The sequence below is a fragment of the Adiantum capillus-veneris genome, chromosome 3, assembly GCF_014529385.1.
Source record: "Adiantum capillus-veneris isolate H3 chromosome 3, ASM1452938v2, whole genome shotgun sequence".
Lineage (NCBI taxonomy): Eukaryota > Viridiplantae > Streptophyta > Polypodiopsida > Polypodiales > Pteridaceae > Adiantum > Adiantum capillus-veneris.
Genome location: NC_140933.1, coordinates 122,573,913 through 122,595,733, shown reverse-complemented (window position 1 = coordinate 122,595,733; position 21,821 = coordinate 122,573,913). Strand labels below are relative to the sequence as shown.

At 44.3% G+C, this 21,821-nt stretch overlaps 1 protein-coding gene across 3 annotated transcripts in view; it reads right to left on the bottom strand.

Moving 5' to 3' along the window:
- Nucleotides 1–15,769, bottom strand: part of LOC147461633 (uncharacterized) — a 57,390-nt gene extending 41,621 nt beyond the window's left edge. Inside the window, exons 1-3 of one of the 3 annotated variants that reach the window (XM_086509131.1) lie at nucleotides 15,582–15,766; nucleotides 15,455–15,506; nucleotides 14,969–15,118 (exon numbers count right to left, since the gene is read on the bottom strand). Coding sequence is in view for 2 of the 3 variants with exons in the window: in XM_086509130.1 (XP_086365256.1) it covers nucleotides 15,455–15,506; nucleotides 15,582–15,656 (127 nt within the window). In the remaining variant the exon portion in view is untranslated. Of the gene's footprint in view, nucleotides 1–14,968; nucleotides 15,119–15,454; nucleotides 15,507–15,581 lie in introns of all 3 variants that reach the window. The other 2 variants (XM_086509130.1, XM_086509129.1) reach the window with 2 other exon arrangements.
- Between the last annotated feature and the right edge of the window lie 6,052 nt (nucleotides 15,770–21,821).

Below are 21,821 nucleotides of genomic sequence, written 5' to 3'. Positions count from 1 at the left end.
TTTGCAATTCAACAAGCTGCCTTCACTAGAAGATTTGTTTTCTCTCCTCTCTCCGGATGTGATATGATTTTGGGCATTCGATGGTTTCCTGATGCTAACCCTCTCATTGATTGGGAGGCTAATACTTTCACTCTCAATGCCAAAAGTGATTCTCCCATTGTGATTCATGGAGAGGACATTGTTCATTCTCCATCTCTCATTGCTAATATGCAGGACAAGATTGAAAGGATTCAGGAGAAGGAGACTCTATCAGTCTTTTTTTCTCCATAGCATGAGACACAGGATTTGCATGATTGTGAGCAACATGATGATTTGGATGATAATGATGAGCATGATGATTTGCATGACCAAGATGTGATTTCTCACAAGCATGATGAGTTGCATGAAGATGATGTGATTGTTCACAAGGATGATGTGTTAGTTGATGTGTTAGTTGATGCTTTTTCTAGCGAAGCTAACCTCATTGCAGATTCGATCAATCACGAAGGATCGATCTTGGCTCTTGAGCCTAGGTCCAAAGAACCCTCACACGAAGTATTATGTGTTCGCATAATTGATACGCATGCATTGGTCAAGTGTTTCATTCGTGATCGTTTCCTGTATTTTAGTCAGCGTCTTTATGTGATCCCTTTTACTAGGCATGACATATTGTATGTTGAGCACGTTTCTCTCATGGATGAGCACGAATGTATGCGGATTTTTCATGAAAAGCTGAAAAGTATGTATGTCAGGAAGTCACATTCCATGTCTCTTCCTTGGCATGACACGGTTTTCGAACGAGCACATGAAAGTATGAGCACCAAGCGTGGGCATTTCCATTGTGTTTTGCCACAGTTGATTGCTCTAGATCAGAAGAGAAAGAAGAGAAAGATTCGATCTCATTGTTTGCATGTGTTTGATGAACGGGTTGTCACTCCGTCTCTATGTTCATCTACATTGCATACGCAGTCTTTAGCGAAGACAAGATTTTTTCCACTCACTTTACATGGAATGGATATGTTCATGGTTTTGTGTTGGAAATGGTTTAAGGAATTTTCAGCCATGGAGATTCTTGAAGATGGAAGAAGCACAATTCTAGACGAAGTTGAAGCATTGAAGGAGCCACAGAAGATTTTGTGTCGCTTTCGGCGCGGCCCAAAGAAGCAAGCGTTGCAGACCTTTATGAAGTTCAAGTACCGCACGACCCACACATCAGAGTGGGTCGGCGAAGAGTCCCTTCCAGGATTCCGGATGCTATTGGCGATCTCCCTCGACGCCATACAATTCGGTACCAGTACCTCACTTTGAAAAGGAGGGGATGTCACGTGACACATCCAGCTCTATGTGTCCCTGGACAAGCTACAGCATGATTAGGGTTCAGTCAATCTAGTCAGTCTAGATTGCACATAGCATGATCATCAGCATTCCCATCAGAATCCATCAGATTCCATCAGGGGATTTTCCCTACTTTTGACATTTTTCACTTATTAATTTAAGTGACTTCCCAACAAAAGTAGGTAGGGCAATTTTGCGAAGTTTGTATATAGGCAAACCCAAGTTAGCACTCAATGGCAGAAGAGGCAGCAGGAGCTCCCCGCTCAACAGGCATCTTCTCAGCAAGAACCATCAAGACCTTCAAGCCTTGGCGTTTTCCAACCTTGGCGTTTCCATCACATTCAGCCTAGCGTTTGTGTCATCGTGTCACCAGGGGGTGTATTTTTCCTGCTGCCTTCCGTAAATAAGTACTAGATATTTTTATTTATTTTTATTTATTTTTATTTTTACTTGTTTTCCCCGGAACCCTTGAAAAGGTGCAAGTGGACATTGCATGGCCAGTGTGAAACGGCCGCGGCCGAATAGGTTTCTCACAGCGAGAGTCTGGGTCGGTCAATCTGGGACTGGTCCGGGCCAGTTAGCATTGAATTCTGATGAGTATGGAAGCCTGTGTGCGCCAAATGAAATCTGGGCCACTCGGAAAGTCACTTACAACTTTATAAGTCAGTGGGAACTAGAGAATTAACTCAAAAGGGGCAAACTGGACACATGGCAGCTCCTGGTGCAGTTTTCCACTTCCATCAGCAAGAGGGGGCGCCCAATTTGAGATAGTGGAAGGAGGGAAGAAAGTCCCGCCCATTTTGCAGACTAAGGACAAGATTTTTGAGGCAGACAAGTATGTGCAAGATATGGATGAAACATACAGGAAGATAAAGATTGCTCTTAAGAAGACTCAAGCTAAGCAAAAGAAAGTTGTTGATAGTCACCGTCGTGAACTTGTATTTTCACTTGGTGATTGGATGCTTTTGCGCTTTGAAAAGGCCAGGTTAAGGAAAAGGAAAGGCAAGGAACGCTTGTTTCCTAAGCTCAGTATGCGATATTATCGTCCTTTTCAGATTTCAGAAAAGATCAGCGATGTAGCTTACAGGTTGAAGCTACCCGAAGGCTGGAAAATACATAATGCTTTTCATGTCAGCCTTCTAAGACCCTTTGTTGGTGATCTGCCACAGAATATGCTTGATGAGAAACAACCCGAAGTGGAAGAATTGGATGAAATCCTTGTTCCTGAACAAATATTGGCACATAAAGAAAGAAAGGTTAGAGGAAAGGTTGCAAGACGCTATTTGGTGAAGTTCAAGAACTATCCATCATTGGATGCCAAATGGATGGAAGAGTCTGAATTGCTTGATTCACCTCAGCTATTGCAATTGTATCTTGAAGCCTTTCAGATGGAACCCACAGTGACTTGATGTAGCCTTTTTGGAGCAAGGCAAGAGCATGGTTCATGATGCTCAAGAGAGTACTTAAGCAATTGTATCTACTCTTTCCATACAGAATTTAGCTAGAGAAGTTTGCGCTTCAGAGTACACTAGAAGACTTCTATGCTTGATATATGTGTCGTAGCCAGGTTGGTGGGATTGTTTAATCGTCCAACGCTACATTTCCGGAAGCATGTATATCTTGGATTCCCATCATAGAATATATGTGATATCAGGAGATACTACATGTATTATTGGCATGCAAGCGAGGTCGCTTGCAGTATTTCAAGGGTGGGGTGTGTCACCAGGAGGTGTATTTTTCATGTTGCCTTCCGTAAATAAGTACTAGATATTTTTATTTATTTTTATTTTTACTTGTTTTCCCCGGAACCCTTGAAAAGGTGCAAGTGGACATTGCATGGCCAGTGTGAAACGGCCGCGGCCGAATAGGTTTCTCACAGCGGGAGTCTAGGTCGGTCAGTCTGGGACTGGTCGGGCCAGTTAGCACTGAATTCTGATGAGTATGGAAGCCTGTGTGCGCCAAATGAAATCTGGGCCACTCGGACAGTCACTTACAACTGTATAAGTCAGTGGGAACTAGAGAATTAACTTAAAAGGGGCAAACTGGACACATGGCGGCTCCTAGTGCAGTTTTCCACTTCCATCAGCAAGAGGGGTGTGTGTGTGTGAGTAGTGGGTGCAGGTCTACAGCTTTAATGGAAAGCTTGCCTTCTCCTCTGTCTCATGTAGCGTGATGATTTGCTCTCATGCATCTCTCTCTCCCCTTTGGCACATATGGTAATGCCCCACTAGTTGGGCTACTCAGATGAACATGTACAGTTCTGGGGGTTTATGCGTGTTTGCCAAGGCAAGAGCCTTCTGAACAGGAACCGGATTAGCTAATTGCTAATCCCCCACAGGTACGCACAATTCCATCGCGAAAGATTGCGAGTTTGGAGAGTTTTCTCGCGTGAAAACTCGTCCAATTCACAGGGGAACTATCCCATTGCGTGCGGGAGCCCTTGGGACACGCGTAGGCGTGTTCGCTCCGCTAAAAAAGATCCGAAACAGCGAATTACAGCCTGCTGTGTTTTTCTGCAGGTTTAGGGTTTCGCACCTAAACTGCAAGGGAACACCGGGGGAGCCTCGTGAGAGCCTTGGGATGCGTGTACAGGCTTTTGGGCACCCGGCAGTGAAAAACAGGGAATTACAGCCTGCTGAATTTCTGTGACAGCTCACCAGAAAGCTTCCAGATAGCGAGGGAATCTGTTCTAGACAGGTGCTTTTGACCTACAGGGGTTTTTGCGCCGTTATGCTGCGAAAATCAGGTCGAAAACCTGCGTTTTCAGCCCTCGCCAAGTTTGGACAGCTTTGTGAAAGCTTGTGCGAAGTGGTCGGATCGTCTACCTTAATTTGAATAAAGAAATACCGAAAGGGGCGCCAGTCTTTGGGGCCTACAGGGTGTCGGTCTCGTGTGCGCAGTAACATTCTAGTCGCTGGACGCAACTGTGTTCTCTTCCCTTCTCAGTGCTCTGTGTAAAGTTAACACGTAATTGAAAAAGTACAGCCCTCTACGTTGTACACGCCGGTTATACATCGCCCACAGTCACCCTAACCCTGGCGTTTCCAGCTTTGCTCATCGCCAGCAGACCCACAGGACCAGCATTTTCACTAACGCTGCCAGCCCAGTTCCCCCTAGCGTTTTCAGCCTTGACAGCAGCACCAAACTCCTAGCATTTTCAGCCCTAGCGACCACCTTCAAAACAGCGTTCTTTCAGCAGTTAGACAGCGTTTTTGCAGCAGTTAAAAGAGCAGATTTTCAGTATCAAGTACGGCAGTCAATTCAGCCCTAAGTACCTGCAGAAACACCCCATTTTCAGCCTCCCAAAAACGCAGCAAACCAGCGTTTTTCGGCAGTCCGAATCAGCCCCGAAATTCAGCAGATAGAAGACCGCAGATTTCAGCCCTGGAGTCGTCGTCGTCATCCCCGTCGTCGTCACCGGCATAGTCCCAAGTTGCATCAATTCCATGCATCATCATTGTACCACTTTGTGCAATCAATAGTAGACCACTCTCGCCGACGAGAGTGGGGCCTTCGGAGGAGGGTTTCACAACGTCTCTGGTGCCGTATCTCTCTTCTATCTCTATCTCTCAGTCTCATACACTTGCACGCACAGTGTCCATTCACTTTGTTTGTGATCATAGCATTCTCTCATTAAGAACGAAAGGCTCTACCTTCCATAAGAACAAAAGGAACCTTGAGCACAGTTCGGAGCACTCATCTTGAGCAAAGCGCAAACATTCATTCCGCTGCACCTAACACTTTCCCAGATCGATCTCTCTCTCTCTCTCTCTCTCTCTCTCTCTCTCTCTCTCTCTCTCTCTCTCTCTCTCTCTCTCTCTCTCTCTCTCATGTCTTGTCTCTTTCTACCTCAGTTTTCTCTCTTCTCCATAGGTGTGCCTTGTTCATGTATGTGACATTGCATGTGTTCTAGAGCGGAGTTGAGGTGTCCACCGGATCACGAGCCAGTTCTTGTATTCATCGCATCTTCCGCTACCACCTTTGACATGGTATCAGAGCCCTAGGTGATATTGGATGCTTAGATTTGGCTGATTCAGTGCCCTTTTGGACTTGATTGAGAGAGGAGAAGCTTGCTGTTTTTTCCTGGTTTTTCTCCAGGATGGAGAAAATTTGGGTATAAGGAGGCCTTGGATCCTTGTCTACGACTTCCCCGTCTCTACCCTTGTTTACCCCGACCTCTTTTCACCGAGAGAAACCTCATGGAGGTTTCAGGATGAGTAGCACTTCTGGATTGCTTTGGTTTTCCCAGATGGAGTCGTGTTGTCGTGCCTCCTGTAAGGGGAGCAAGCATGCGGTTGTTCAATCCAGAGGGGGAGCTATTCATTTCTAGCTTCGTCTTCAAAGAGAAGAGTTTGGACAGCAGAAGGATCTTCTTCAACACTTTTGGAATAGGATTTTATGGTTGTGTTCTCTTCGACGAGATGGATTGGCAGACTTGTTGTGCCTTTTGCAAATGCACGTCTTTCTTATAATTGTCGACAAAGCCACCTAGGTAGCGTGTTAATGATTCGGTTGCACTTTTGTACCAGATTGTGGGATGTGGATGACAGAGGGGGATCTCTTCCCTTCTTGAAGCAAAGGATGTTGTTTAACTTTCCCTTGTAGCGGGTTGATGATTCAGTTGCACTTTTGTACCAGATTGTGGGATGTGGATGACAGAGGGGGATCTCTTCCCTTCTTGAAGCAAAGAATGCTGTTTAATTTTCCCTTGTCCGTCTTAAAATGGAAGTTCCAGTTCCGGCTTCAAGTGACTTGTTTATCCGGTATGCAGCTATTCAGGTGCATGTTTCGGTGCATGTGTTGGAGTTGGCTTTGACAGGCAAAAGGGATACTTCTATCTCTATCTCTCGCTTTCAGTGACTGTTTGCTCTGTTCCGACCTGGGTTTGAGGATACTTCTCTTTCAGAGGGGGCTTCCGGGTTATTATCTTCAATCAACTTCCGATGCTCCATTCAGTGGAGTACCATGCATGGTGTCTTCTAGTCCTTAGTTTCCTTGCCCATTTCTTGTGGCTTTGGATGGTGTGCTTCAGCCCACAGTGCAGTTAGTATCTTGGCAGATGTTTTCTTGAGTCACTTCGGTGGTTGCTTCATCTTTCGCATTTGTGGTGTGATGATTGCTCTTCCTAGTGCATCCGAGCAGTAATTCCTATGCCTTGTCGTTCAGATTGATCCCTGGAGACTATACCATTCACGACACACCTACTTCCCTTATCCTTAAACAAGCATGTTATTTCATACAGGTGGATAGTGGTCCTTCTCTGACTAGGAACCAGTTACAGTTAGCCGTGGCATTCTTTGCAGCTGGGGAGATGTTCTTTTCGGTTCTCTGAGATTTGGTTCTAGGTTCCATATGTATATTTTCTTTCAGATTCACCTACCTTGGGTGATCCAGTTACACAGGTAGAGACTATTGGAGAGTTATGGCAATTATCCATAGTTCGGGTATTCTTCCTTCTGAGGGGGGATGTGGAACCAGTTTGGGAGTCAATTTCCGCGGACTGCTTCCTTTCCGTACTAGTGGTTCCATGTGCAGTGGACATGATTGATAGTCTAGTTGGTGGCTTTCTATAGCACCTTATTCTTCTCTTGCAAAGCTTGGGTGCAATTTGGAGGTGGGGTGATAATAGATATTCGCTCGAGAACACCCTTGGTCACTTGTATGAGTAGTTTGTTATTAGCATGGAGAGCCTTTAACAAATCTCTCTCTCTCTCTCATTCTCAGATGTCTTGTCTCTTTCTACCTGAGTGATCTCTCTTCTCCACAGGTGTGCCTTGTTCATGTATGTAGCATTGCAGGTGTTCTAGATCGAAGTTGAGGTGTCCACCGGATCACAAGCCAATTCTTGTCTTCTTTGCATCTTCCGCTGCCACCTTTGACAGCATTAGCCTCGTCCTCACCTCACATCGCTTATGTCTGATATATTATCTCACCTCTTTCACAAAATGCTTACCAAAGGGTGAAAGAAATCCATGCACTTTGCCTAATCTAGTTGATAATCCAAAAAGAGCAGCAATTTGCGAAGGATGTGTTTATAGCGAGCACTAAAAGGACATCCTTGTCTCACTGAACGCGACCACGAGTCCACATGCATTTGTGAGCTCACCATCAGTGATTCCAAAGGATGGTTTATAAAGCAAGTAAGCTACATTTTTGCATTTCTTTGCGTCGTATATTTTGCATGTTTTGCACCAAGAAAGATATTAGTTAAATTTATGTGATATATGAAATAATGAATGCAAAATCAACTCATATTGTGCCACATTGATAACAAACGAAGCCCTTTCTTTCGAGAATTAGTGCGCCAATGCTCATGAATCTGACTTGGCCTTGCAACCCACAATCTGATGTGCAAATGGTAATGTATACTTCGGAATTGCTTAGTTTACCAACATGATTAGAGACGGACCAATTGTCACAAATGTAAACTTTTATCCTTGCATTGGAAAGGCTGGCACTCAATCTAGTACAAGATGCAATAATCTAATGGTTTGGCAACTTCGATATCATTGGCAGGGAATAACGCAGATTGAAAAGTAAGTCGCATTACTTGAAGTTGTGTACATGCCATTACATGTATGCCTCACACTACTACGGACCTCTTTGTTATCCTGCCTCTTTTGCCCTGATTTCATATCACAAACTTCATGTCTGAGATTTTGGATTTTCGCAAAACAAAAGCCAAAGAAAAGAGCTCGTCACACCCTCAATGAATAAGAGATGTCCTTCAAACAACTTCGAGGTTTGAATATCCTCCATTTATGGTTTATCTACTTGCCATGAGAGGAAATTTGTTGCTAGTACTTGTTTAAAAAAAATAGCCCTGGACTCTTATGCATGCACATAAATGTCATGCAATTTCTACACCCTCTTTCTGGGCATTGGCATTGTCACAAAGTGATGACGTGGCGGACAGCAGAAACCCTAATTTCTGCCAGAAAGCCTAAAATTCCTGCAAACCCTAATATTTTCTAGAAACCCTAATTTCCAGAAATCGCGGAGGCGGATTATTATTAAAAAAAAAAAAATTTGGAAAATTATGAGCGACGCGAATTTTGCTTTTGCTTTTTTTTTTTTTTTTAAAGAGAAAAGACTCTCTAAGAGAGAGAGAGAACTGATGCTTTTGATTTTAAAAGCTTTTGGGGCTCTGCTTTTGGGCATCCCTTGTAACCTTTAAATTAGTGGTGAGTGCCTCACTTCTCAGAGCATCTGGACGCAGAGTCTGAGAGTGAAACCCTAACCGCTCTCTTGTACTTTGATGATTGATTAATACAAAAAGAAATACCGAAAGGGGCGCCAGTCTTTGGGGCCAATATCTCTAGGCACGGAACTCCGCCGGGCCAGTGCAAATCTATTGTGATCTGTGAATTGTTTTGAAGTGGTTATTTGGTGCTGTCGCGGTTGATTCTTGACTTGGAGTGTCCAAGTCTGTTACAATGGTATCAGAGCACGGCCGATTTCTCTTCTACGGGAAATCCGATCCCCGAATTTTTTTTTCCGCGGCACCTATGGCTTCAGGCAATGATCAGTCGACTCCCTCTGCATCTGGAGATGCGGGCTGGGATCACAACGAAGATTCAGACAGAGAGTATGGCCCGCCTCGGCCTACTCAGGCGCAGCAAAGAGAGATGGAGCGTCGTCAATTGATTGGTGATGCAACAAAGATGATGCTCAATTTTGCCAAGGACCCGAAGATGGCAAAATATATGAACCAGACCTCTTTGGAAGAGGTACAGAGGGAGTGGCAGAGAACCACAACACCACTCCCGAAACCCGCTCTCAAGAAACCTTCTACCTCCAAGAAATATACGGAGAAGGAACTGGAGAACGTGGTTGATGCACGGATTGCTCAGCTTTTCGACGTGCAAAAGAAAGGCAAAAAGCACGGCAAAAAGCAGAACGAAGGTACTAACTTCCCGGGATATTTGGGTCGTCAGTCGACATTCGACAAGGCAAAGAAACGGAAGAAGCGTGTTCGATTTGAAGGAGTACCCAGTTCTTCTTCTTCTTCTTCTGACAATTCTTCTAGCTCCTCGGATTAGAGCGAAGAAGACAGAAAAAGCAAAAAGTGAAGCAAGACACAAAGCTTCGGAAAGGGCAAGAAAAAGGCAAAGAAGGCTACATCTCGCCCAGAGACTGACAGTTCTACTGAGGACTCGTCTACAGACAGCTCAGATTCCGAAGACGGAAAGTTTTATGCGAACAAGAAGAATTTTTACAAAGCCAACCAGTATGACTTTCTCGAAGATAAAAGCAAGAAAGTCCGAGAGTTTAAGGAAGGTGGCCACTCGATCAAGTTTGATACTTTTCAGGATACTCAGATGCTTCGAAGGCTTTGTCTTTTATACAGCAGTTTGACATCGCTTTCGCGGGAGGACGCTATTCAGAGCACTCCAAGATTCGGAGAGCTGCCTCTTACTATAAGGGGAATGCTCGTACTTGGTGGTCCACGCTTCTATTAAGCAAGACTGTGCCAGTTACATGGCTGAAATTCAAGAGGCTTTTTATTTCTTCTTGGTTGACTCAAGAGTTTGAGCGAGATATACGAGCTGCTTGGAACCATCTCCGGATGACCAAGAGCGATACAGTGAATTCTTATTGTGAAAGATTCTCGAGCTCTTTTCTACCCACCTCTTCATTCAAGAAGATCTCGTTCAGAGAACAGATTGAGCGGTTTACCTTGGGTCTACCTACAGAGATCCGAGATCACTGCTTGGAACAGAAGTCAGCTTCTATTCAGGAGTTGATGAGTCATGCGAAGCGGGGCTTTGCCATTCACTCTGGCAGTCTGACCTACCCCACAGATGAGGCCATGACAAAACGAACCGAACAGACTTCTGGGAATGAAAGTAGAATGAAAAAAGAGCAACCCAGAGAAAAAAAAGGATGCACGACCCAAGCTTACTCCTGAGGAGAGAGCTCGCTTCATCAGAGAGGGGAAGTGCTTTGGATGCGGGGAACATGGACATATTTCCACAAAGTGCCCTGATAAGGCACAGAAAGAACAGAATGATAAAGACGACGACAGGTCTTAGAGTTCGAGAACAGTTGAGGAATGTGGCAGAAAAGGCAGATAGAAAAGCAGAACTGGTACCACATGGCGTGGGACCTGCACCGAATCTAATGAATGAAAGTACAAACTTTGCCGCTTTCGGGGCAAAGCGAAGGATCAGGAAGCTCTTTTGAAGGAGCCAAGGCCAACTTCTTTTCACTTGGAATTGGCGGCTCGATTTGGAACTACGCCCGACAGACTGACGCCACAGGCGGAGGTAGTTCGACTGGCACCCGGATGGGATGTTGCCATTACACCGAGCATTGGCAAACTTCGTTTGCAATGACAGGGGTGTTCAGGGCATGTGAGTGACGTTCTACTCGGGATCCCTTGGTACCACAAGAACTACGCCGTGGTTGACTACCGGGCCGAGAAAGCGACTTTGATAAATGAAGGGCTTAGAGATTGTACTTGATGAACTTCAATTTTCTTACTCATTCTTTTGGGAGAACTGAACGATGGATAAAGGTTGAATATGTTCTGACCTGAAGAAAAGAACGCCAAGATTTTTTTTTCTCCTTGCTCATGCCGATTGCTTTTGAGAGGGCTTGAAGATCATACCATTGATCTGATATCTGGAAGCACGCCACCGAATCGGCCACCTTATCGTGTGAGCCGAGTACAGAATGAAAAGATTATGAACTCAGTGAAAGACCTCTTGGAAAAGGGTCTTGTCCAGCTTAGTACTTCACCGTATTGCTCTCCAGTGTTGTTGGTTTTGAAGAAAGACAGATCTTGGAGAATGTGCATCGATTATAGCACTCTCAACGAAATCACCATCAAGAACAGATTTCCGATTCCTAGGATCGATGATATACTCGACAGGTTACAGGGATCCTCGTGCTTTAGCAGGATTGACTTGAAGAGTGGATATCATCAGATCAGGATAGCGCCAGGAGATGTCTACAAGACAGCATTTCGGACGGCTTTTGGGTTATTTGAGTTTTTGGTGATGCCTTTTGGCTTAACCAATGCTCCTGCGACATTTAACCGGATGATGGACAGGAATTTTCGAGAGTACAGGCTATTTGTTGGCACTTTCTTTGACGACATCATTGTTTTCTCCAAGAATGAGGCAGAACACAAAGATCATCTGCTTCAGGTCTTTCAGGCATTACGAGATCACAAGTTAGTGATTAATGCAAAGAAAAGTGAATTTTTCCTACCAGAGATACACTTTTAAGGACACATTGTGTCAGCCGCTGGAGTGCAAATGGATCCGGCCAAGATAGAGACTATCCGTAATTGGCCCGACTTGAAGAATGTCCATGAAGTTGAAAGCTTCTTGGGACTGTGTTCGTACTACAGGCGGTTCATACGAAAGTTTGCAGAGGTTGCTTCCCCTTTGCATATCTTGACACAGAAAGGAGTACCTTTTTCGTGGGGACCCCCAGAGGTGACTGCCTTTCAGACATTGAAAGAGAAATTGACTACAGGACCATATTTTGACTTTGCCGGACTTGCAGAAGTCATTTGAAGTATATTGTGATGCTTGTGGTCGTAGTCTGGGTACGGTCTTGATGCAAGAAGGCCATGTCATAGCTTATGAGAGCCGTTTGTTTTCTAGGCCGGAGATGACAGCACAGATCTATGAGAAAGAGCTTTTGGCGGTTATCCATGCTCTTACTCAGTGGCGGCATTACCTACTCGGAGCGGATTTTACTGTCTTTACAGACCATCAGAGTTTGCGCTACTTCTTGTCACAGAAGCAGCTTTCGGAAAAGCAGATGCGGTGGGTGAACATCTTGTCACAGTTCCACTTCCAGATTGTCCATGTGCAGGGACTGAAGAATGTGGTGGCAGATGCTTTGTCTCGAAAACCGTTGGTTCTGGCTATTTCCGCGATACATCATAGGAGCTTCGAGGATATGGTCGATCAGTGTGCCACAGATACAGATTTTGCAGATATTTTCACACGGATACGGGATGGGGAGACAGTAGCTGGATACTCCCTTCGGGAAGGCTACTTGATGAAAAAGACTATGTTGTGCGTTACACAGCCGTTGAGGGAAAAGGTTATGACTGATTGCAACTGTCCACCTTTTACGGGTCACCGCAGCATTGCTACCACCATGAAAGGGGTAGAGAGAGATTTCTTTTGGCGGAGACTGAAGAAGGATGTGGAAGAGTTTGTGTGCAGTTGCTTGGTATGCCAGAAGGTCAAGTTTGACAGGCATAAGGCACAGGGATTGTTACAGCCTTCACCCATACCCACCCACCCCTCGGAAAATATTGAAATGGATTTCATTTTTTTGATCTCCCGAGAATACAGAATGATCACGATGATTTTCCGATTACATGGCACGCCTGAGACGATTGTCTCCGACAGAGACCCCAGATTTATGAGTTTGTTTTGGAAGGCAATTTGGGAGAACATTGGCACGCGGTTGCAGTTCTCGTCATCGTTCCACTTGCAGACTGACGGGCAATCTGAGATTGCCAATTCAGTGATTTTAGATTTATTGAAGTCTTGTATCTCGCATCAGAAGACTCAATGGGAAAAGAACTTACCTTTGGTGGAATTTGCCTACAATAATACGATACACTCTTCGACGGGGAAGACGCCATGAGAGATTGTTGAAACTGCTGCGAAGGTTCCATCCTTCCTGAGCACGAAAGATTAGAAATTTGAAGCGGATGAATATTCGCGAGATTTGGATACGGCTTTTGCCAAGGTTCGCGAGACTTTACAGAAGTCTCAAGAACGACAGAAAAAGGCAGCGGATCGCCATCGTCGCGACTGGAAACTGAAGGAGGATGATTGGGTGCTCTTACTTTTGAGAAGGCACGCCTAAGAAAGAAAAAGGGAAAGGAGAGGCTTTTTCCAAAGCTTAGTATGTGATACTACGGACCTTTCCAAATTACTGACAAGATAAATGATGTCTCCTTCCGATTGAAACTGCCAGATACTTGGAGGATTCACAATGCATTGCATGTGAGTCTCTTGAAACCTGTTAAGGGTGATGTGCCTGATGATGGGGAGCCTGATGAGCAACCCAAAGTGGAAGAAAACGAGGAGATCCTTGTTCCTGAACAGATTTTGGCACATAATGATACGAAGAAAGGTAAAGTCCGAAGGCGGGTTCTTGGTTTAGTTCAAGAACTTTCCTGCATTTGAGGCGAAGTGGATGGAGGAGGAGGACCTAGCAGATACTCCTCGGATTGTGAAACTTTACCTCGATGTTTTGGTTTAGCATAGTCTACTCCAAACGGAACCCAGATACTCAGCTTGGCCGAAGATCTGGTGCAGTGGGATGCACAAGAGGGGAGTTACTCCGCTCCTTTGTCAACAGATGCCTCGATTTTGATACTAAAGTCACTGATGTCTCTTTGAGCTTCAGGGATACTGAGAGCTGACAGTATTCTGCTGGATGACTTTATGAAATGGAATTCCTGATTATGACACTAATTTGTTCTTGACTTCTTGTGAGTGCAGGAACTGATAGCCGAAATGACTGCAGCATTTTGGTCTGATTGATCTCGTATAGACATGGTTGCAATAGGGGTTAGTCAATCGGACATCGATGAGGTCCCGATTGGACCTAGATGTGATTGCTAGCTACATTGCCGATAAATCATGGTCTAAGATCCGAATGAATGTTGAATGTCATGTGATGTCCTGTGATGTCGTGTGATGTGACTGTCGATTTTGTACATGTGCTAGATGTGTGTTCCTAGTACGTAGGTACTAACAGCCAGTGTCTGCTAAGACGGTTTATGGCTTTTGTCGGTTTTGCAGGCGTAATCGCGGTCGATTACAATGCTTTCAAGAGGGGGGTATGTCACAAAGTGATGATGTGGCGGACAACAGAAACCCTAATTTCTGCCAAAAACCCTAAAATTCCTGCAAACCCTAAATTTTGCCAAAAACCCTAATTTCCGGAAATCGCGGAGGCGGATTATTATTTTAAAAAAAAAAATTTGGAAAATGATGAGCGACGCGAATTTTGCTTTTGCTTTTTTTTTTTTTTTTAAAAGAGAAAAGACTCTCTAAGAGAGAGAGAGAACTGATGCTTTTGATTTTAAAAGCTTTTGGGGCTCTGCTTTTGGGCATCCCTTGTAACCTTTAAATTAGTGGTGAGGGCCTCACTTCTCAGAGCATCTGGATGCAGAGTCTGAGAGTGAAACCCTAACCGCTCTCTTGTACTTTGATGATTGATTAATACAAAAAGAAATACCGAAAGGGGCGCCAATCTTTGGGGCCAATATCTCTAGGCACGGAACTCCGCCGGGCCAGTGCAAATCTATTGTGATCTGTGAATTGTTTTGAAGTGGTTATTTGGTGCTGTCGCGGTTGATTCTTGACTTGGAGTGTCCAAGTCTGTTACAGGCATGGCATGTTGGCATCGTCAAAATTGGCAATAGAAAGGAGTTCCATGTCTTGCAATCAAGCACATGTCAATGCAGACCCATCCTCTTGGTTTCCTGGCCAAGGTAGTGCATTGTGAAACATGCATAGATCAGATACTTAAGGGCGGAAAGTGGTTATGCAAATTCAAAACTATTATCTTCCTTTAAAAGAGCTGTCTAGTTCTACGTGGTCCCCCGGATTGCACAGTCTCACTCTTTTCAATGTTCGCATTGAGACTATTCTTCACTTACTTTGGTGTTGTCGTCATACTGGGGACTTGAGAAGGAACCGACAACATGTACCCAGTATCTGCCTTGGGTCAGATTTCGGAAGCATTTGACAGTTTCAGAGATCTTGCAATCTCCTGGTGATACTACCGGTCAAACCCTTTTTGAAGTCCCCTGCCGCAATCAATTAAGAATTATTAAAAGTTTACTTTGGGCAATCAGAGTTCAGAGTTGGACTCTCAGCTCAGAGTTATGACCTGTACTTTGACTGCTCCTAAGGTTTCTACTTGTAATGATGCAGCAATTATTTCACTCTTCACTCTGGGTAATCACACACTAAACATCCCTCTGAAATAGATGTTCATGGTATATGGGTTTCCTAGCTTTGAAAAATACACTGTATGTGTGTATGTGTGTGTGTGTACGTGCGCACACGTGCACTAAATTTTTGTGGCTATCAGTATGGCATTGATCCAATGAGACAATGAGAAAATGGGTCGCTAAAAATACCTGCACAGCAAGCCAGTGTTGTTGAAAAATGGCGATAGCTTCGCTGTTGCCACTGTCGAAAAGTAACGCCCTCAGAACCTTGGTCAGAAACAGAAGCTGAAACTAAAGCTCACCTATATTTATATACCTTGATGGCAACGAAGCTACCATAAGGCGTGCGTGTACCAGCTCTGTGAAGGAGAGAAAGGCCGAGATGCTGCATGCTCGTAAGTTGTACGTGCCATTTAACTTGCTTTGTAAGTACAAGGTGAATGTGTGCGTGTGTGTGCGCGCGCGCGTGTGTTTTGATTTCCAAGTGTGTGTGTGTGTATGTGTGTGTGTTTTGCAACATTGCTTTGCGGGAATCAGATGACTTTTCTCAAGTGCTTGTTCAACATGAGCTCTTCCAATCCTTGGTTGTCAATCATCCGGATGGGAGATGGATGGTCATAATGTATTGTTAATGGGGAAGTCTTTGAATTTAGCAGATGATATGCATACATAGCATCCACTGATAGGGCACGATTGCAGAGTGTCGTCTCCTCTCCTCATATTGTTGGCGTTCCAATGCATTCCTCTGTGGGGATTTTAATAATGCACCAAATCTTGGGGATAATACTATTGGGGCTCTCACATGCTTCATGTGGAATGCCAATTATGGGATCATTTTATGCTGACTTGTCATAAATTGGATTTGTGGCCCCTTTTGCATGCGGATGCCCCACGATTCACATTTCAATATAATGTTCGATCTATGTATCACACTGGATTGGATCGTTGGTATCTTTAATATGCAGCAGTATGATGACTTTGTATGTGATATGAGGATTGATTATACGTTGCGATATGATTATACCATGTGTCTCTCAAATTATGCTCCCATCTGCTTGAGACTGCACTTTGGCTACTTTTTTGTTGATGACTCCCTATTGAGGAAGCGACTTCTGCATGTCAATAATGCTTATCTTAAGCATGAACTTTTTTGCACTATGATTGTGAATATCATCCCCCCTTTGACATCTCAGATGCATGTTGATATGGACACAGCTTGGTTTTGATTTGTTATGCATGTTCAATGTGTCATCCAAGATTATGGCACGTTTTATTTGTTGCAATTGTGAGACCAAGTTAAGCAGGCAAAAGATACTTGTCACAGATTAATGCAGTTGGCCAACACTTCCTCTCTTACTGAGACTCAGATAACTGCTTTACTACCTGCTCACACTATGTTACGACATAATAATGAAAGGAACTTGACCAAATGGCAAGAGCTCACCCAACAGGATTTTACAGACAAAGGTTGCGCTTCTAAGAAATTCTTCTAGTATTTTCATCATTCTAGGCAGTCTCAAGCTATCAAGAGAATTAAACTTTCATGAGGAGAGTGCTTATTGGAGCTGGCAAGATCTCATTATGGAAAGATCTTTGAGGATTCTTTACCTCCCACACAAGAATCTTGCCAAGAGCATCACTTGTTTATATCCCATGTTACTCCCATTCTTTCAATGCAATAGCTCAAGACTTGAAAGTTGTTTCATTGAGTCAGAAATGTATGCCAGCTTGCTTCATTTGGGTCGTTGGAAAGCTCCTGGTTGGGATGTTCTTACTGTGGAATTTTTCTTGTCATTTTGGGATGACCTGAAGTTGCGCAACATTGTTGATAATGATGAATACGGCCTAGGAGCAGCAGGAACTGCCCTCCTCTTGGAAAGAAGGCCTACTCAATTTGATACCCAAACATGCACTGTGAAGAGTTCTCTCATTGGAGACCAATTATGCTCATGCATGTGGTATATAAATCGATGGCTAAAATGTTTTTTAATCGAATCAAGTGCTTTTTGCGTGAAGGCCTACATCAATCTCAATATGGTTTCATTCCACGTCGTCAAATTACTGATAACCTACAAACATGGGGAGCACAGGTGACTTCTTCCGTGCCAAGGGACGAATTTTGCAAGCATCACGTAGCAAGTGTAATGCATCCCATCTCCCAAACTGCTTCTTTATGTCTTGCATCCATTGCGAGAGAGAGAGAGAGAGAGAGAGAGAGAGAGAGAGAGAGAGAGAGAGAGAGAGATTCTATCCTCCCTTCCACCCGATAGATATGGTTTTTGTAAGAGTGCTTGGTGTGGAAGAGATGCGCGGTGCGTGCGGAGTGCGAGGGAGGAGAAGAGTAAAAGACACACTGTGTGGGTGGAGCAACCTCCAAGAATGTGGTGGGGAGCTACTTATTCTTTGTGTATATGAAGAATAAGGAATGTGTATGTACATACAATGGGTGAAAGGACACTAGACTTCTGAGCTCGGACAAAGGCGCAATGTGTTTACCCCAACAATCTCCCACTTAAAGAAAATGCACCGATAAGTGAGTGCTACTAGCTAAACTACTAGTATGTACAAGCAAATTGGTGAGAGACTCTCTCAACCTATTCCCACTGGCTCGCTCAATCGGTCTACATGCAACCGTATCAGCTCTAGGGATAGACGAGCGTGCGTACTCACGCTAGAGCCTGCATGTAGATCATGCAAACAACTATGTATGGTCTGCAAACTCCATTATGCATCATGCTAGTGTCAGTCATCGTACAACTGACAATCCTTGCTGCAAATGCTCTTACTACAACTGCTAGATTAGGCCTTGACACTAGTAGATCGTACATGAGATGCTCGAATGCAAAATATGTGCAAACCTGGGTGTCATAGCCTCCCTTGTGCTATCTGCATGTACTACATCATCAGGACTACCCATCGCATATGGATGTTTCAACCTCGACACTGGGATGGCTACGTCCCTCTCACCCATAGGCGGAATTATGTGTCCTAGCACCAACTCATAAGCCTCGGCATGAGCATATCAAAGAACTCCATGTTCGTCATCTCCGCATGTGTCTCTAGGGAGCAGACCCGCTCTACCTCTGCTTACACAGACCCCGGCAACACCTACTATGTCTCACTAGAGCATTGTCGCTCTACCTCTGTCTCTACAAAGTCTACTGGCATGTCCTGCATAGCGAAATGCTCTATCTTGTGAGCATGGTGGAACTCACCCACGAAGGAGACACGTCTCGTCTCTCGCTGAATGCATGCCAGCAACAAAACTGAGACCATGCCATCTCAAACCTCAGATACATGCATAGGATATACCAAGCCACTGCAGGCTCCTCTGAAAATGACTAATGAACCTCAATGCATATGGAAATAGTGCTCTCTAAGCAATGTCTGACACCCACAATCTGCTAACTGTCTCATTGAGATCAAGCTTTGTCTCAACTCAGGAACATGGCACACATGTCGTAGTGTATATGATGTACCACTAGGAAATGTCAAACAAAGATCTCCTACACTTGCAATGTCAAATGCCGAACCATCGGCTAAGTGCACATAGCCAAAGCTCCCACTAGAGAAGGTGGTAAAACACTCACGCTGTGGTGGAGAACTGCATCCTCATCTAGCAACCAATGAGGAGAAGTGTCACCTCTCAAAGACATGTAAGGAGGAGGAATGCTAAAGGGAAACGTGACATGGCCCTCACTAGCATGAAGCCACCGCTCTAGCATGTGTCAAAACCTCATCTGCATCTTGCATACATCTCCATTGTTGTCTCATACGATCGAAACAATGGCGCCTAATGTGTCCTGTGTGACCACAATGCCAACATTGTATATATCGGCAACTACGAGACCGCCTCTCTCGTGAGTCATCACTGTTGACTCTGAACTATCACACATGTCTGGTAATTGGATGCCAAGAAACCAAATATATGGCGAGAAATCCTAAGAGAAATCTGGCAGAGTCTCCCCTGTAAACTGATCAAAAAACTCAAGTGCAATCTCTATCATAAGCCATGCCAAACTGGCAACAAAGTGGGAGATAACTTGACCACTACATGGGTCATGTTCTTTCATTTTTTGATGTGGTGTCTCATTTTTTATTGGGAGTGTGATTACTAAAAAAATGTGTGTGTGTGTGTGTGTGTGTGTGTGAGAGAGAGAGAGAGAGAGAGAATGTTCACTCATGCATGTGTTTAATGTACATGGTTGTGTGTGTACATATTTAACTTACCACACAAGAACCAAATTTCAATTCTAAGAGGCACTTGACCAAAGAAAGAGAATTCTATGCACAAAATCTTATATGCTTAAAAAATTTGTCCAGTTAGTTTCAAAGAATGAAAACTCATTCTAATCAATGAATGTATACAAGATATTTGTCTCCCTTTTGCTTTTTTCAGTGCCAGAATCCAAGCTACGGGGAATAAGGGTCTTCACCTTCATCCATACAAACAAACAAATTATTATATTATTTAATTCATATAACTAGAGATATTATACATCCGATCAGCCAAAATAGAGATTTTTTCAATGACCAAACATCCCAATTTACCAAATATTTTGGAGCCACCAAAAGATTTCTCAATATTCACTTGGGAGTAAGATTAGTGTTACCATATACATGTGGTAGTGATGTGTGTGAACACACTAGGACCGCCGGGGCATTTTTTCCCTCTTTAGGAGGTTTTTTCCCCCGTGCATTGTATATACGCCCATCACTCTAGGGCTATCTATCTTTCTATTGCACACTAAGTAAGACACTCTCTGTCGTGTGCCTTGAGCTTCCTTCGTCTTCTCCAAGCTGTGTGTGTTTCTCTGCAACCCTAATTCCAACAATTGGTATCAGAGCAGGTCACGTCCTCCCGGGCTTAGTCGCCAGCTGCTCCAGCACACGCCTGCTCACTTTCTCCGATTTCAGTGAGCTTTGGCGAGCGTTCGCAGGTCGAAAAATGTTTTGGGATGACTCAAAGAGCTCGGTCTGCTCAGAATTTTGATTTGGGCTCATTTCGGCCTCCGTTTCCACTACGGGCAGTACTGCACAGGCTATTTCGTCATTTTGTGCAGATTTTCTGTCAGTGCCGCTTTCTGCATAACACGTGCCTTATAGTCTTCTACGGTTTGTGCTATACAGCACAAGTTGTTCCCGCTCCATTTCTCCTATTTTCGGGCAGTTTTCACATCAGGTGCAGCATTTACCATGGCTGACAACAACAACACAGATGTGTTCAAGATGTTTGCTGCTGAGGGCAGGTTGGATGGGGACAACTACCCTATGTGGGCTTATATGATGCAACATGTTCTTGTGTCAAAAGGTGTCTGGAACATTGTGCAGGGCATTGATGTACGTCTTGGTTCTGAAGATGTAGGCGATATTGAGGATGTTGCAGGTCTTGCTGCAAGGATTGCAGCTGTTAGAGTTGTTTTGCCTATAGCAGAACAAGCTCGTTGGGATGTTAAGGATGCGCAGGCTCATGCATTGATTGCGTTGTCTGTGAAGCGCACCATTATTCCTCACATCCGTTCAGCAAAATCTGCAAAACAGGCTTGGGATATTCTAGCAGGTCTTTATGCAAGCCGCAATGAGGCTAAAATTGCTTTGCTGCGTAAAGAGCTAGAGTCGAAGATTATGCATGAGGAAGATGATATGGACACTTTCCTTGCTAGTGTCAAGGATATCAATGAGCAACTCATTTCTGCAGGTGAAGTCATTTCGGACAGTTCCCTTGTGCAGACTGTTCTTGATGCCTTACCAGATTCCTACCAGACTTTTGCTAGTACTTGGAGACTGATGACCCAAGGAAATCCTGAAGTTGTCAAGTTTGATGCATTATGCACATTGCTGTTGCAAGAGTCACTTTCTAGAAAAAACAGGACTAGGCAGCGTGCAGTTGAACAGGCTTTTATTGCTTCTCAAAGAAAGGGTGGTAACAGTAATGCAGCCACTTCTTATGGTTCTGCTGCGAGTGGCAAAAATTCTGTTCCTAATGCTTCTGCTGGCAGCACTTCGTCAGGCAATTCTGGTGATAAGGGCAAAAAGAAGATGCGTTGCCATTATTGTAAAGCCAATGATCACTTGATCAAGTCGTGTCCTAAGTTGAAGGCCAAAGAGGCTAAGAAGAAAGAGGGTGGTTCCACTGCAAATGCTGGTTCCACTACAAATGCAGCCATTGTTGAGTCTTCTGTGAAAGGAGATTGTGATGCTGATGTTGATGCAGAATGGGCTTTTAGCGCAGAGTGCACTTACAATCCTGCTGTCCATGATGTATGCTTGTCAGTTGCTGCAGATTCACATGTGTGGTATTTCGACAGTGGTGCTACAAAGCACATTACCTCACATCGTGAATTGTTTACCTCTCTCGAGTCTGTCCCTCATGGGAATTCAGTCACTTGTGCCAACAACGCCTCTTATCCAGTTCAAGGAGTTGGAAAGATTGTGCTCACTGCTGCTAATGGCAGTTCCTTCACACTTGTTGATGCACTTTATGTACCTGGGATCAAGAAGAATCTCTTGTCTGTATCCGCACTTGCTAGACTTGGACTTGTAGTCAAATTTGTGG